This window comes from Quercus robur, chromosome 3, assembly GCF_932294415.1.
Source record: "Quercus robur chromosome 3, dhQueRobu3.1, whole genome shotgun sequence".
Classification (NCBI taxonomy): domain Eukaryota; kingdom Viridiplantae; phylum Streptophyta; class Magnoliopsida; order Fagales; family Fagaceae; genus Quercus; species Quercus robur.
Genome location: NC_065536.1, coordinates 36133763 through 36151336, shown reverse-complemented (window position 1 = coordinate 36151336; position 17574 = coordinate 36133763). Strand labels below are relative to the sequence as shown.

At 35.5% G+C, this 17574-nt stretch overlaps 1 protein-coding gene across 2 annotated transcripts; it reads right to left on the bottom strand.

The window, feature by feature from the left end:
* Nucleotides 1-4621: 4621 nt before the first annotated feature.
* On the bottom strand, nt 4622-16719 carry LOC126717935 (uncharacterized). 2 transcript variants are annotated; one of them, XM_050419938.1, is made up of 8 exons: nt 16459-16719; nt 16265-16295; nt 16145-16163; nt 15447-15544; nt 13584-13682; nt 5399-5571; nt 5083-5171; nt 4622-4959 (listed from the first exon to the last, which is right to left on the bottom strand). In XM_050419938.1, the coding sequence occupies exons 1-7, from the start codon at nt 16621-16623 to the stop codon at nt 5085-5087; spliced, it is 672 nt and encodes a 223-aa protein (XP_050275895.1). In that variant the 5' UTR covers nt 16624-16719; the 3' UTR covers nt 4622-4959; nt 5083-5084. The 2 variants fall into 2 exon arrangements, with proteins under 2 accessions (XP_050275895.1, XP_050275894.1); XM_050419937.1 differs by having other exon boundaries at nt 4622-4957; nt 5080-5171; nt 16459-16716.
* Between the last annotated feature and the right edge of the window lie 855 nt (nt 16720-17574).

Sequence of the window (17574 nt, the reverse complement as noted above, 5' to 3'; positions counted from 1 at the left end):
TCAGCTTGCCTCTTTTAGGTAGTAAGCCATCCCAGCAGGACACCTCCTCGAAAGATCCTGAGTCGGAACTATAAAAATAGATTTTTCCCCTCTCCCCACCACCAAACCATGCCCTCTAATCCTCTGACCCCCCGACCTCACCATGCTCTGTATTGGCTGGGTACAGGCTGGTGGTGTCTGGGCCTTACGCGTGCCTTCATTCCATATGTGTCCAAAACTTGCCTGCTGCCCATTCGTCTGTCGTGGTCTGGAGGCTCGTCGTCCGTGTTTTTTGACCTCTTATGTGGGCTGTTCTTTGTTTTTCCACTCCATTCAAGAGCTGGGCTCTGTCTGATGATGGGCCTTACATTTCTTTGGCCCATTCTTTGGTTTCCTTTATTTCTTGCAATGTTGTACTGTTATTCCTGCTGTAATAACTTAATCCTGCTGGGCCTCTTTATGGGCCAGCCGTTTATTCCTTCTCTCGGTGGCTTGGCATAGCCACTATTTTGCTTTTACTTATGGGCTCCTATGTCCCTTTGGGCTTTCTTTTGGGCATCCTTGGCCCGTTCGCTTTCTTTGGGCTTTCTAGGCCCTTTTGCTAATTCCACACTCCCATGGACCTTTTACTAATTTCATTGGACTTCCCTGGCCCAATAACCTTATTCTCATCCTTGGGATTTATGGGCCTGCCATAAACCCCTTACTTTCTTAGTTTGCATTACCTTGGGCTTGCGGCGGCCCTTTCTCGCTTTTCTACCTCATACACTGTCCATGGGATGCTATTTCTTTCTTTCTGGGCTTCTTTGAGCCCACTTGCCTCTTCAAGACCCATTTGTTTATTTCTTGGGCCTGTGATCCATTATTCCTGCCGCTTGGGCCTAATGGTTTTGCTGTCTACTTTGTCAATTCCTTGTTGCCCTCGTTATTGGGCTTTCTTTCTCACAAGGGCCCTCAACAACATTATAAACAAAACATATAACAATATCATAGCTGATTTACTAATTATCAAAAAAAATTATTAGTTTACATTGTAATATTTAAGTAAAATTTAAATTATAAACTAAATAAATATATATATAATATTATATATTTTTATACGTATATTCAATATTATACATTTTATACAAATATGGATCACGTGACTGCTATAATGTAAAGCAATAACTATTCTCTCAAGAAACATAGTGGATTTATCGAAACTACTTTTGAAGTAAACAAGTAATAACCACTGGTATCAAATTTAAATCTAACATAAAATATTACTAAAATATTAAAAAGGTGAAGTTGATGAAGTCATAAGTTGCCGTGGTACACAAATATCAACAAAACTAAAAATTAAATATAACAAATATTAATAAAAACCTGATTTTTTGTGGTCTTTGATGAGAAATGTTAGGGAGACACATTTTTGCATAATTTTATGCCACAACTCATCACATAGCGAGTTGTGATTAGTTAGAGTGTATTAGTGGGTCATGTGGAGACCCTCTAGCCAATCACAACTTTGTAGCCACAAATGTGCAAAAGTGTGTCCCAAGCATTTCACGTCTTGGATAGTGTGTGGTACACAAAGTGACAAGTCTCATCATCATCATCATCATCATTATTATTATTATTATTATTTTATTTTATTTTATAAGAAGGCATGTCTCATTTCCTAAGCTAAAAAGTGGAATCTTCATTACCTAATAGAGGATGGACTTTAACCCTTCAAGTCTCTTTAATAGTAAGGGTCTATTTAGTTGGAGGTGGAAAAGTGGAAGGATAGAAAAAAAATTTAATTTTCTTTATTTTTGTTTGGTTGGTAGTGAAAAAGTAGAGGGATAGAAAAAATGAGTTTGTATAAATTTGCTCATATATCCTTGTTAAAAAATGATACCCATTTGAAACAAAAAAGTGACAAACAACCAAAAAAAAGTACAATCACCCAAATTTATTAAAAAATAAAAATCATGTCTAGAAAAAAAAATTACGTCTAAAAAAAAAATGGAATGGGACACTGAACAAAAGAAACATTTACAACTTATTAAAATTGGAATTAAAAACCAAAAATACAAACAAAACATGCTGAAGAAGCCCATGTGCAACTTGAACATGGGCATTTTTGTCCTTCACCTATAAGATTTTCCTCCACCAAGTTTTCTATCCATTTTGGAGAGAAAACTTTTTGCTGGGCCCCACCATCATTTTCCTCTCTCCCCCTCTCAACCAAACACCCTTCAAAAAGTTTTCCCTCCTCATTTTCTTTCTCTTTTTTTTTTCCCATCTTCTCTAAAATCCACTCTACCAAACACAACCTAAATTTAAGAGTTTTTAAAATAAAAATAAAAATAAAAACCAGAACAGTGAGAGAAAGAGAAAGATCATAGCACCTTTACTCACTGGTTTGGAGAGATTTGATCATCGGTTGTCGACTGAAGGTTGCAAAAGACTTGTGGAGGCAAACTTTTGAGTTATTACAATGTGGACACTATGGCTGTGTAAGAGAAAATTTTTAGTTTTTTCTTCTTCTATTTGGAGGGATCTTGTAAAAAGATTTTATTTTTTTGAGAAAGATTTTTGAAGATCAAGTTATTCTTATATTGCTATTTCTTTTTGGTTCTTTGTATCAATTGATCCTTCTTTCACCTTTTGGGGTTTTCTTAACAATGGCGATAATAAGGTGTTGCTACTATAATTACCAAGGTTCTTTTTTGCTTTTTTAAGCTCTAATCTAAACCATGAGAACCTTCTAGGGTTTTTTAAATCGGGTAGTTCGACCGCGGTTCATAGTTCACTAACCTATTTACATATGCCGATTTTGGAATATGTCAATTTTGGGAGTTAAAAGAACCGGTTTCGTGAATGGTTCACAATTAACCGAGTTAGGCTGTCCGGTCCGGTCCGGATTTCAAAACCATACCAATAACAGCACCAATCTACTAAAACCTCCATTTGTTTTGAAAGTAAAATATTTTTGAACTTAAAATTTTTACGTGTAAAACATTTTTAGTAAAATATTTTAGGTATTTTATGTAACATGTAAAATTTGGAAAAATGACTATATATCCTTTATTTTTAAAGTATGTAGCAAAACACCCTTCTTTCCAAAGTATTTAGTAAAATGCCTCAATTATTGTAATTCAATTTTAACAAAATTGAGTTCCACCTAGAATTCGACATTGCTAATGTTGAGTTCAATGCATATTTTGTCACTTAAATTCTTTTGAAAATTTAAGTAAAATTTGACATTGCTAATATCGAGCTCTACTCAAAAATACACATAAAATTCGATTTTGAGGATATTGAGTTTTACAAAGAACTCGATTTTATTAAAATAGAGTTCCAAACAGGAGCATTTTGCTAGATACTTTGGAAAGAGAAGTGTTTTGCTACATACTTTAAAAATAAAGGGAATTTAACCATTTTTCTCATAAAATTTTCAAGTGGACCACCAAATTAGTGGCTCAACCACTGAAGCCACTAGTACTGGAGGTCCAGTGATCGAAATGGCAACCAAAATGGTGACTCCAATGATCAGACCACCAAAATGGTGACTCCAATGATCAGACCACTGGCACTGATTATTGGCACGGTGGCTTCGACCACCAAGCTGCCATACCAATTGCCCAACTGCCAACACTGACCACCAGAGTTGCTTTTTGTCTTTGTAAAATATTTTACCAAATTTTTAAAAGTAAAACATTTTACATCTTTTCATAAAAGATTTTACAGTTAAAGGAAAATATTTTACAAGTTTGACCACATTTTACATGCAAACAAACACCTAAAAATGAAAAAATATATATATTTTCTGAGAAATATTTTACTTCAAAAATTTTGAGAAAAGAGAAATTGGGTAAAAACATAATGAAGTTTTTAAGGTCCCTTCACAATTCATCGAGAAGGAACAAGAACTCCGGGAATTCTCCTTGGTTGAGTTTGTTTTGGACATGGTGAGAGATTCTGTCTAGGGTGTGGGGGATGATGTGGTGGATACTTTAAATCTTGACATTAATTTTAACATATTCAAGGCTAGAGATGGTGCAGCTTAAATAAAATCCTTAATGAAGGACCTTACTATATTACCCGAAAATATTTTGTTCTCGAACTTTTTAACGGTGGTCACACCAAACCTCTTATTACACCCCTAAATTCATGAGGAACAAATACCGTATTATGAGTTCTACCACAAACTCTTCTAATGTAGCAGAACGAGCTGTGATCGTCCTATATGCATGTATATCAAATCACCTTTTATGTGGCCCTTTTGTGACAAACTCCTGTAATCTGTGCGTAAACCACCGTATATTAGAAGTTAGAACCAAACAAACTAACATCTCCCCATGTACAAAGTGCTTGAGTCTAAGAAGAAAATGATTCAAGTTGCAAAATTAGCAACATATTGTAACTATGTCAACCACAGCAAAAAGTTAGAACCAAAGAATAATTGCTTTGGCTAAAATTTTCCCAACAAATTTTGAATTACTAAATAACGTTCAATGTCCACATATTCAAAATTAAATGGCATTTTGCTCATGTATATTTTTAGAATTAGCAATCGCTAAAAGGTTGCATTATGGGAAGAGCAGACATCAATGGTATGCGAATGTGCGTGCACCTCTTGCCTAATCCTTATTAATGCTAAATGTGCACAAAATAGATCAAACTGTCAGGCATTGAGTAAAAATTTATTTAAGGTAGAGCAGAGTAACTTCCCAACAAAGATTGCACAGACAAAGTTCCTTCAGTGATTGAACGAGCTTGGGTTGTGCCTGGTCATGGCAAGAGTTCATAGCCACAAGATACATCAAAAGGTCCTTAGTGAAGTAAGCTTTATCAAAATGACATTCACAGGAATGTCCCATGCCCAACATTGAATTATTCAGTGCAGTGGCAAACTTTAATGTTTATACTTATAACGTAATATAGATGTATTTATCCTCAAACTGAGCCATTCATCTCAGCGAATCTTTAACTGCACCATGGGAACATCCTACATAACATAATGGAAAAATCAGAAACTGGGAGTGTCTCATTTTGTTGCAAGAAACCTATTACTTTTTTATCATAAAATTTTGAAGCGGTTAAGCATAAATTGAAAGATCAAACGGGTACCTTTTTCAAGCTCTCCCATCCCACTCTTCATAGAACTCCTTTAAAAACTCCTCCATGAACTTGTGCCTTCTCTCAGCCCTCTTCTGCCCAGCCTGAATATAATGAAACATAGATTTATATAACTGTACCATACACATATCGTGTGGTCTATTACATTAAGCACAAACAAAAGATGCATGATTTAGCAAAAACAAAAAAAAAAAAACAAAACAAAACAAAACAAAACAAAAGATGCATGGATGCACACAAACAATAAGAAAACAGTGGCAGGAAATCAAGCGATTCTAGCTAATAAGTGCCACCAACTCATTGCTTTTACCTTGGTTTTCATCAAATCCTTCAGCTTGAGAAGCTTCTCATGAAAATGATTTACAGTAGTTTGCTCATCTTTCTTCATGTACTGTTCCTTAGATAAATCTGATCGTGGCTGAATGGCAGGATCATGTAACACCCTGCTCCTACTTCCACCAAAAGTAAAGCAACGAGCAATTCCTGAATAGAGAAACAATTAAGATTTGTGCATGACTTGTCAATGAAGAATCAGTTTCAGTGAGTAAAGAAGTATTCAATGATGATATCAACAAGTTAATTTTAGCTCAGCAATAGAAAGAAGGGCGTTAAACTGTAGGGGTTAGGGGAATATACACGAATTCCCAAATCTGTGAGATGCAAGATTAGAGAAAAATATGCGCCAAAGAAAACAATCACACAAGATAATATTTACGTGGTTTGGAAATTTGACTATGTCCAAGGAGTTGCAATGATTTTACTATTTTCAAAAAAAAAGCGCAATAGAATAGTTTTTCTCTCTTAACAACAAAGCAAAACCCTAATCTAAAACAACAATATTTATATCCCACAAAGAGAATTCACAATGGGTAGCATGGATTCATGAATGTCTACTAAAAAGGAAGTGCTTTTTGACAGTAAAAATCCCTCAAGATAGTGCCTGGGAATGGAGAGCAATGCTCTAACTTAGAGAATGCTAGGAAATTCTTAAGTTATGAGCTGGGGAGTGGAAAGAAGATTGTTCTATGTAGGGATGGCAATTTTTGCCCGACCTGCGAGTACCCGACCCTAATGGGCCGGGTTTTACCCGATCCGATTAGGAATAGGGTCGAGTATGGGTTTAAAAAAAAAAAAACCCGAAGCGGGTCCGGGTTTTATCAAAAAAACCCGAGACCCGGCCCGTTTAAAAACCCGATACCCTAAATTACAAAAATACCCTATATATATATATATACACCTATAATCTAACCCTAATCCGGTAATCCCTCATTTCTTCAGCCTCCCTCGCCTCCATCAACTCAGTTCGATACTCCCTCACTCCGACACTCCCTCTCCCTCAACTCAGTCCCTCATTTTAGCTCACTCCGACACTCCCTCATTTCAGCTCAATCACTCCTCCCTCGCCTTCTCACTCTCACGGCCCCGCTCTTCCTCAGGACCGATTGAAGTTCTGGCAAGCAAAACCGAAGGTACCAAATTGCCATTTGTAATCACGAACTTTGAGATGTGTGTGAAAATTGGGTAGTTTTTATGTTTGAATTGGTTTCAGCTTTTCTGTTTCGGTTTTCCTCTACCCAAAATTGGGTAGTTTTTATTATGTGATATGATGAGATGTGTGTGAAAATTTGGATGATTGATGGTGGGGTATGATGCTCTGTTTTGTGTGTGTGTTCTAAGTGTATTTGTTGATATTTATGTTTGAATTGGGTAATTGCCATTTGTTTGTGTTGTGCCACCTTTTACTAAAATTGTTCAGTGAGATTCTCTTTGGGTAATATCTTTGGATCCAGATCAGAGAAGTTTCTATACAACTTGGGTTTGATAAAGTCATATTCTTGAGCAGTTAATTTGGAGAAAAAAAAGTTGTGTCCAATGCATGTAAATATTAAGTAAAAAGTCTGTTTAGTTGTAGATTGTGCTTTAGGACCAAATTGCAAAGGTTTAGGTGCTTCCCAGATCTTGGTCAGCTCCCAAAATTGCAATCTGTCAACTTGTAAAGTTTCATGTGCATACAACTAGCTGCATCTTTTGGTTATTGTTTCGCATATATACATTTACCTGGTTGCATTTTTTGGTATTAAAAAGTGTTTTGCAAATACAAGTGCACTGCTCCATTACTTCAGAATATTCTCTCTTATTTATTGGTCTAGCAAAATCTTAATGCCATGATATTGTTCAAGATATAAGATGAAGTTATTAGAGTTTTATTATCCTAACATTTATGGTGATAATTCTGATTTGGAGATTGAAAAAATTAAGAATCTTTGTTATGATTTGCTTGATGAGTATGGAGATATAGATGAGTCCCCTGTAAATAATGAAGGAAGTTCTCATATTCCTGCAAGTACTTCCAAGCTCTGTGGCACAAATGAAGTTTAGGTTGAGTGGGGCAATGTCATCTTTTAATTTACTTGTGAACAATAGTTCAAGTAGTTCAAAGAAACATGGGAGTGCTAGAATGGAATTTGATCATTTCATTCATGAGGGAGTGTTGAAGAGGAATGAAGATTTTGATATTTTGGGATGGTGGAAAAGTAATGGTCTCAAGTATCCTACTTTACAAAAGATTGCAAGAGATATTTTAGCCATTCCTGTCACAATTGTTGCTTCAGAATCTGCCTTTAGCACTAATGGGAGACTTTTAAGTCCACAACGTAGTAGGCTACATCCCAAGACTATAGAGGCAATGATGCGTGCTCAGAATTGGTTATGGAGTAAAATCGACGGTTAGCAATTGTCTAATTTCTATTTATAAAATCAAAATTGTATTTTTATATTTGCTAGTTACAATTTGATGAAGTTTATTCCATTTTTTAATTCATTGTTATTGTAGGTTCTTCAACTATGTCTGGAGATTGTACACTTCAATCAATTCTTGATGATGGGGAGCCTAATGAAGAGGATGGGAGTTGTGTCACAACTGTGGATGATTAGACATTTTGTATTAATTTAGTAGCCTTTTTAATTTCTTAGACTTGTTTGTTGGTTTGTAATTATTCTAAGCCTTTTTAGCTTTTTGTAATTTATTAGCCTTTTTAATTTGTTGGTTTGTAAAGGATAAGACATTTTGTAATTTCTTAGCCTTTTTAATTTCTTAGACTTGTGGGATTTGTTTTGTAACTTTTTAATTTCTTGAATTTGTTGGACTTGTGATACTTAGCTCTTGGATTTGTTGGATTTATTTTATTTTTATGTTAAGCTGGTGATTTTAGTTATGATTTATTGATTTATAGATGTATAATTAACAGGTAATTTATTGATTTATGATTAACCTATGATTTGGATTGATTTGGCTGCCATATAATGTGGCCCAAATGCCAAAAATCTTAATAGGCTTGAATGGCTTGAATGGGCTGCCATATATGGCTTGAATGGGCTTGAATCTGGCAAAAAATCTTGATGGGCTTAAAAAAAATTGGTTGGGCCAGATTTGGGCCCAAGCGGCTAAACAAGGCCCGCAGGGCCCGACAGGGCGGGTTTGGGCCCCCAAAAAACCGATTAATAATTGGGCCAGGTCCGGGTATGCAAAAACCCGGCCCGTTGCCATTCCTAGTCCTGTGGCATGATCATTGGCATCCTGATGGGATCTTAAACCAGAGATATGGCCATAGGGTCATATATATATATGCAACAAATCTTTTTGAGGCAAGAGTAGACTTTGTTCTAAGGAATAAGCACAGGGTTCAGAAGGCAGCCAGATCAGAGTAGTTAGTTGGCATCCAAAACAAGCTTAGTCTGAATGAATTAATGGAGGAAGACAGGGCTCTACAGTCCCCTTCTAAAAATACTATTGTGCTGCTACATGAGAAGATCTTAGAGTTAAAGGGTTGGAAGTGACTTGGTGGAAACTGTTCTGGTTTAATATACCAATTCCTGGGCATGCTTTCATTGGATGGTTGGCTAAAAATTATAAAATAAATAAAAAGAAGAAGCTTCCAACTAAATAAAGAATGTTGCAGTGGAGATTTACTGGTGACAGTAATTATGTAATCTGCAGAGGAAGCATAGAACACAGGGATCACCTGTTTTTTCAAAGCTCCTTCACCAAAAGAATCTGGAAGATCATTATGGGTTTGTGTCTAATTTTGGTTGCTAAATCCTGTTGACAAGCTCTGGAAGACTCGTGCTCTATTCAGCTGAAGGGGAAAGTCTTAAAGACCACTATTTGCAAGCTGGCTTGGTGGGCTACAGTGTATCCCACCAAGCCAGGGAGGATCTACTATGAAGAATAGGTTATCAGGAATATTAAGGAGGACGTTAAAACTCCAGTGGAGAGTAGATGCAGTAGCTGAGAGTCAATTTTTAATCGTGTGCTTGTGTTGTAAATGGGGATTAACCCCTCTATTATGTGTAAACTGCAAAGAGTCTAGGTAGGATTGACTTGTGCTGTAAATGTGCTAAGGAGTGCAGCTAGCCGCTAGTGCCTGGGTTGGTCATTCTGATGTTAGGCACTGCAGAGAACTGAGAGAAGTGCATGCATTAGCTCTGCTCTTTACTGTTTTTAGGGTCCTATGGACTCTTTGTTGTTCTGGTGTATTTTGATTGTTCTTTTAATAAAATCTTTACTGATTCACAAAAAATAAAAATAAATAAATAAAAACAAACAAACAAATGTTTATGCACACATGTACTTTATATAGATTGTTAACATTGGGAGAAAAGGGGGGAGTAGTATATGGATCTGACATAGGACAGAGGGCAGTGAGACCAACTATGAAGCGGGAATTTCTGGAGAGCAACTTGTTGTAGAGTTTTGGAAGAGCTAGCTTTAGCTTTGGGGTGGAAAAGTCTGGATTAAGCTTATGGAGTAACATGATGGGTATGTCATGGAACTCAAAACAAGTGATAAAAGGAAGAAGATCAGATCTGATTTGCGGCTGTGAGCAGTAAACCAGAACTATAGCAAATCCGGTTTTGTGGTGAAGAGACTAATAAAAGGTGGGTTGTGCAAGGGCTATTAACCTATCATTTTAGGGTTCCAAGAGTGAGAAATCAAGGTCTGGTTGCAATGTGTTAGGTTGTCATCATACATCGGATAGGATTGCATTACAAAAACCTTGAGCAATCTTTGCTGGAAATTTTCATAGAATACAAATGAGTACCTAACCCTCATAGGACTTGGACTCAATGGGCTTTCACTATTGAGCCCAAATTAAAGAAATATTCAAAACCCAATAACATATGAGACCAATAATATAACCAAATGAGTAATTACAGTAAACTCACCGATAGTTAGGCCCGCTTTTACTTTGCTTACCCATGGTTTGAAAGTTTGCACTTTGCCTACCTGAGGTCACCTCCGTTAAGCTACCTAACCCATCTATGTCAAAAATATGGTAAATATGTATTTTTACTCCCCTTTAATGTCTCTCCTCCCAAACAAAATAAAAAATAAAAAACCCATAAAACAATAAAAAAACAAGAGAACACCAGATCAAAAGGTACTATTGGTAAAACTTGGCTCAAAGAACTTCAATTGATTATGTGAACACAAGATATATATATATATATATTTGATAGGTATAAAAGCTCAAAGTTATAATGTAGGAACATCTAAATGCAAAAGCCCTACAGAAAACATAAGACAAGTGCCAGAATCTTAGCTCGCAGATCACTGTTGACGTACAATTACATGAACACAAGATTTCAAACCAAAGCATATATTTCAAACTCCAAATTTCAAATCCAGACTATATTTCAAGAACTTTTCAAACCCAGGCACTTGTATTTTAAGGACTATTTTCGGTTGCATGAAAATATTTCAAATCAAAATTTTTTCAAACCCAAAACACACGAACACAACATTAGTAAATATATTTCAATTTTTCAATTATACACACCAGCAAACGCGCAAACACATCCAAAACCCATTTTGAAACCGACCCTAAATCCCCTAACTCACGGCCAAACAACCACATACATAACCAAAAGCCGTCTTCTTTTTTCAAACTCAAACTGAAATCAACAAGTCTTAGAACCTAATCACAAAATCAAACAAAAAATAGAAACAAACCAAGAGAGGAACAGCAAATGCACACACACATCCAAAACCCATTTTGAAACCAACCCTAAATCCCCTGACTCATGGCCAAACAACCACATACATACCCAAAACCCTCTCGTTTTTCCAGACCCAAACCGTAATCAGCAAGTTTTAGAACCTAATCACAGAATCAAACAAAAATTAAAAACAAACCAAGAGAGGAACAACAGCCTCAAAGAACACGACGAACAATTCAAACACACGAAATTCGAACTTGGAAAAATCAAACTGATTTCCCCTGCAACTTTGAATCCAGAAAAATCAAAACCATAAAATTCAAACAGAAATAACAAAAACATGAGCAACCCAACAAAAATCCCAGAAAACCCAACAAATTTGAATTGAAAACCGTGAGCACCCAACAAAAATCCTAGAAATCCCATCCTCTCTCTGCAAACCCATCTTCTCTCTCATCTTCATGACTCATCAGAACACAAAACAACAAACACCAACAAAATCCCAGTAAACCCATCCTCTGCCTCATCATTGTGGCTCACCAGACATAAAACCCAAATCCAAAGACAACCCCAACCTCCCTTTCAAGTCAAAGCAAAAGGTAGAGAAGCCAAGGTGGTTCAGTCGAACGGCGAGCTAGCAACGGCAGCGAACAACAAATGAGATGTGAGTCGTGTTGGTGGGATCAGACAGCCTCTGGCTTTGCTGACAAAACTCAACCCTCTTGTCTCCAAGCTCACCCTCTACAATATCGCTAAAGCCCTTGGTGTCATTGTCACCGCCAATGTCAGCCACATCAACACCAGATCTGAGTTCTCTCTCTCTCTTTCTCTAATCTAAGTTTGAGGTGGTAAAGGGGAGAAAGAATCAGTTTCTCTCTCTCTTAATTCCAAACCAAACTGATTCTTATCTCCATCATGAGTGTTTTGAGTGTGCATGTTTTGAGTTTGCTGAAAGTTTCGTTAATAAAAAAAAGGGGTAACATACTAATATAGCACCTTTTGATTCTAAGTTCTAGTTTGTAAATCCTTTTATTTCTCACCCAAAATCTCTCATGAATCTTGCATAAAAAAATTTAGCAATAGCACTTTTTGATTTTGTTTTCTATAGTTTTTTTTTTTTTTTTTTTTTTTGGTTTTAGGAGGAGAGACATAACATGGGAGCAAAATACATATGTACCCTGTTTTTAACAGAGGTGGGTCACAAAGCCCCTAATGAAAGTGACCTCAAGTGGGCAATGTGCTAACTTTCAAGCCACAGATAGGCAAGGTGAAAACGAGCCTTACCATAAGTGGATTTACTGTAATTACCCCTAAATCAAAACTAAAACCCATGTCTAGAAATCCAACATTACAATAGTGTGTGTTTACATTAGATAAGCTTAAATCCAGCTTGCATACAACTTTTTAAACAGCTCTTTAACATTACTTTTTCCAAGTACTATTGTACGTCTAGTCTCATGCAGTTTCCTAACAGGGTTCTTTTTTGGGACTTGGAATTCTTGCGAGAAATTCATGATAGGGAATCAGATTCTGTTTATTTTTTGGGATGTTATAAATGGAGTCTCATTGAGAGGTATTGGTGAGGATAAGATATTTAGGACACCTGCTAAGAGCAAGGGCTTTGAGGTAAGCAGTTATTATCAGGCTTTGTTGGGTGTATATACTCAGTCCTTCCCTTGGAGAAGTATTTGGAAGCAGAAGGTTCCTTCCAAAGTCGCGTTTTTTGTTTGGGCTGCAACTTTAAGAACTATCTTGACTATTGATAATTTATGTAAGAAGAAGATATTTATTTTAGATTGGTATTATATGTGCAAAAGTAATGGAGAATCGGTAGACCATCTTTTACTACATTGTCCTATTGTTTATGAGTTGTGGTCTATGGTGTTCACCTTGTTTGGTATCCACTAGGAGATGCCAAAGACTGTGGTTGAGATCCTTGCATGTTGGCAAAGAAATTTTGGTCATCATCGTAATGGTGTTATTTGGATGGTAGTCACTCATTGTTTGATGTGGCGCATTTGGCGGGAGAGAAACAACCGATGTTTTGAAGATTCTAAAAGGACTATAGCTGATTTAAAACTCTATCAGATTGGATGTCTATCATTGGAAGTCATTCTATTTTTTCGGTCTATGATTTGATGGATGCTTGTATTTTATGTATTTGATTATTTTGGTCCCCTGCTGTATACTTCCTGTATACTTGGGTGACTCATTATTATGTCTTTGAATAAAATTTTCTTTACTTATCAAAAAAAAAAAACTAGAAACCAGCTTCTCTTTACCTGCATTAGGATCTCAAGAGAAGATGTCGACAAAGCCAGTACAAATAGTAGAACCAACATGAAGCCTTGAGCAATTTGAACTTGTCACACATATAATTGGCCCATAGCAAATGACAACTTCCAAACAGAATCTCACTTTTTAAGCAATCACTTTAGCTTAGTACGGATGGCTTTTCATTTTATATAAAAGCACTCATGAAAACCGGAAATTACCAATTGCACCAATTGCATCAAGACGATCAGCATCTTGCACAATTCCAAATTCTGGAAAAAGTTGATCATTTTCAAGCCCGGCAAGCTCATCTTTGAAACCTAAAGATTCAAAAGTATATCTATCAAGATTACTTCAAAAGAACTAATATGAACTTTGACAAAGAGACCAAAAAGGAAAAATGATCAGAAGTTTAATACGAAAAGCTGATAGTGCATAGAAAGGTGCTTGAAACAGAGATATGAATAAAGTTTACCTTTCAATGCCCTAGTACCTATAAAAATTCATATTAAACTCAAAAACTAAAACAAATTCCGAGTATTTAAAAATAAATAAATCATGTATCTAAGATTTCAAATTTCTGATTATAATTTAATCATTGTGTAAAGTGACAACATAAATGGAGGAACTCAGACTTATGAATCTTAAATATATATATATATATTTTTTTTTTTTAAAAGGAATCTTTACTTAGAATAAGGAAAATAACATAAGAAGTTGCCAGTTTTTTGACGATTTTTCTTCAAATGAAGATGGACCCAGGGAAAACTTATTCATTATGAGCATTAGTACAATATATTTGTTTTATTCCGAACCATCTACACGATCAACTACCATTCAAAATCAAATAAATGAATTCACTTTGACATCCAAGTAGATTGCAACGATTAATATTTAACAAAGACGTTTGCGTGTGTGTGTGTGTGTGTGAGAGAGAGAGAGAGAGAGAGAGAGAGAGGAAAGGCACTTCTAGAGAGTAGAACCAAAAGAGAAAATGTGAAAAAGATAGTGTGTTACAAAAAAGGAACCCCAGGTTTCACCACTAAATGGTGCTTAGAATCACCATCAAGCTGTAGAGGAACATCTCTAATCAGAATTTTAATCAAATTGCATTATCTCAGAATATTCCTAGAGCCGCTTTTAAATAGGCTTCAAGCATTATATCCCATAAAATCCAGGATCAGGTATCTCCAATAATTAATAATTTGAAATAATAAATTCTAAAATAGGTTTGATTGTAATCTTTGCATCACAGTGCCGGATAGAAAGTGTGGTAAAGGGAGACAAACAAGCATGGAAATATAAGAAAAAGTAAACTATCTAAAAAAGTAAACTATCTAAAATTATGAAATTATGAAGAGAAAAAAATTCATATGAATTTATGAACGTGCACCAGTATATTAAACCCGAAGTCCAGTTTTTGCAACTAAGGCCAGGTTCTTGCACAGGCACAAATGGCAGGAAAATAAAAGTAATAGATAAAAAGGGACCCAAAATGTCAATTTAGAAGACTCAGAGAGAGAGAGTATCGGGAAGATTACAGCCAGTGTTATTATAATAGCTATTGGCTTCCATTTCAGTAATACAACGCAATTCTGCAATAACTACTGCATAAGAATATGGCAAACCCCAACTTTCAAATTGTTGTAGAGGGAAAATATGCCTTAAATAGCTGCAGCCTGCAAGGCTTCTTCCAAACTATATATGAAGTGATCATATAACCACATGTATTCAAGAAGTTCAAAAGCCAAGAACTTATCCAAATCACAAAAGACCACTTCTGTCATATAAGGTGGTAGGGATTCAACGGTACAAGTAGAATACGTAAACAATACCAGATGCGTTGAAAATTTGAAATAGACCAACTCTTTAACTCGTTTTGGGGCAAAAATAGACTAAAATATCTGAACAACTTTCAAACTTCACCTATATTTTTACCATAAAAACTAGAACCTGACATGATATCTACACAGTTGTTAATTGTCCTAATCTTATACTTCATGTGGTAACAAAATAAGAAAGAAAATAAAGAGAAACAAGAGCAATGTTTAAAAGTCACAAACTATAGCCTTCAAATTACTTACCCATTCCCTTGACAATCCGTAAAATCTTCACCTTCTTGTGCTCCTCTATGCCCTCTAGCTCAAGAAACTTTTCCACAACTTTCTCCTCAGATGGATCTCTACATGTCACAGAAAGGAAAAACGAAGACTATATATGAATAAAAAACAAAAATAAAATAATAAAAAATTCAAATCAATGAACTCCCAAGGACAACATGAGTGTCATAGCATAAAAACCATAAAGATGTCAAGTGTTAATTCAATTAACGGCTAGCATGCATTATTATATACATTGCGTCCACTGTAATAGAAGCTTAAAGTCAACAGAATTAAGAGTGCATGTATGTGGAAATTGAAGAATTGATAAACTTCAGAAATCAGTAGAAATTGAACTGTCCCACACAAAGTCTAAACAATATAATGCACATCTTTGATAATTATTGATTTCAAAGATCACTTAAAATCATAAGCAAAATAATTGGTAGGTTTCAAAGGCCTAATCCACACATCATTTTTACATGTTCTGACAAAGGAAAAAAAAAAAAAAGAGCTACACAACAAAAATTGGCAATAGTTTCACAACATTCCTAAATAAAATACATTGTCCATTAAAAGAAGTTAACTTTAAATTGCAGATTGGAGGTGGACCCATTGTCAATAAGAATCAGTTTCGTTTCCAACAACCACAACAACATAAAGAAAGAAAGAGAAATACAAACCTCAAGTATTTGTAGTCACCTGCAAGCACCCAATAATCAAAAGGATCAGTAAAAAACAAAAAACAAAAAGACAGATAGCACAGAGAGAGAGTATAGAGTATAGAGTAGGAGATTAATAACCTATATCATGGAGAAGTGCGGCAAGCTCCACCTGCCCCAAAAGAAATGATACACCAAAAATAAGGACTTTATCTTCTTCTTCTTCTTCTTCTTCTTCATTTTTAACTCAAAGAGAGAAACGCAAAGCAAAACAAAAAAAAAAAAAAAAAAAAAAAAACAAAAAAAAAAAAATATATATATATATATATATTTACTATTTCCAAAGATTCAGGGTTGGAGGCGATGCCTTCCTCACGTGCGAGGGAGAGAGCAAGGTCTCTTACCCTCCACACGTGCGCTTCGTCATGAGACGCATCGTTCCCTTTCATACTCATCTCCACTAACTTCTCTGCGTTTTTCACTGTCTCTTTCTTCGCCATCTCTCCTCTCAACCTTTTTTTTTTTTTTTTTTTTCGCTGAATATCTCTCCTCTCAGCTTATCCGCCCAATCCTCAATATATTCGAGATATTTGAGACACGGAGATTTTAATTTTCAAAATTGTCGGCCTGTATATATTAAACACAAAACTACACATTTTAAACAACATAACACATATTTTCACACACTACCTACCTATATATCAAAAACACTCAAACAATATTCCTCAAACTAACTCACCAAACAGGCCATTTTTTAAAACAAAATTTTTTAATTAATAATTTGGGATGAGCTCTATAATAACTTCTTAAATAATTTTTTCTTTTTTTACTTTCGCACCGTGTATCCTCAAAGTTTTCAATTAGAAACTAATCACTGTTCGCGATATCGCTAGCCCAGAGAATTTTTTCAAACCTAATACAAGCACCTTGAGATCGAGTGCCCAACCAACTCGGCCAACCCCTAGATTGTTCTTAAATAAATTTATTTCCATAACCCATTACTCGTTTTTTGTGACGCAAACATCCATCAAGCTATTTGGCTTGATTTTTATTCTAACTTTCCATAACTTATAACTCAAAAAATTGAGTTAAAGTTGTGAAAAATGAGACATCTTTTTGTTATTTTCCAATTATGAAAACAGAGTTATCATGACAATCTTATAATTTTGCTCAATTAAATGGGTGCTACCTATGTGTACTCTCACCATCAAGTGCGGAGCACTAATTGCACACCAACTGCTCTTTCACTTTCCCTTGATATTTGTTTTGGTTTCATTTTGCTGTGTTTTCAAAAAAGTGAATTGAACATCTCTAAAAGCTCTTACATCCAAAACAGTAAAGAACCACAAGGTCCACAACCTTCACAACACACACAAATCTCAACCTTGCAAAATATGTTGCTTCAATCTCTACTCTTGGGTGTCTGTGTGTTGTGAAGGTCGTGGTGGTCT

Coding starts and splice junctions, on each gene's coding strand:
- LOC126717935 (XM_050419938.1), bottom strand. CDS start 16,623: ATGGCGAAGAAAGAGACAGTGAAAAACGCAGAGAAGTTAGTGGAGATG. Junction 13,683..15,446: donor ACGGATTGTCAAGGGAATGG/GTAAGTAATTTG, acceptor TTGAATCTTTAG/GTTTCAAAGATGAGCTTGCC. Junction 5,572..13,583: donor TGATGCAATTGGTGCAATTG/GTAATTTCCGGT, acceptor TTCTCTATTCAG/GAATTGCTCGTTGCTTTACT.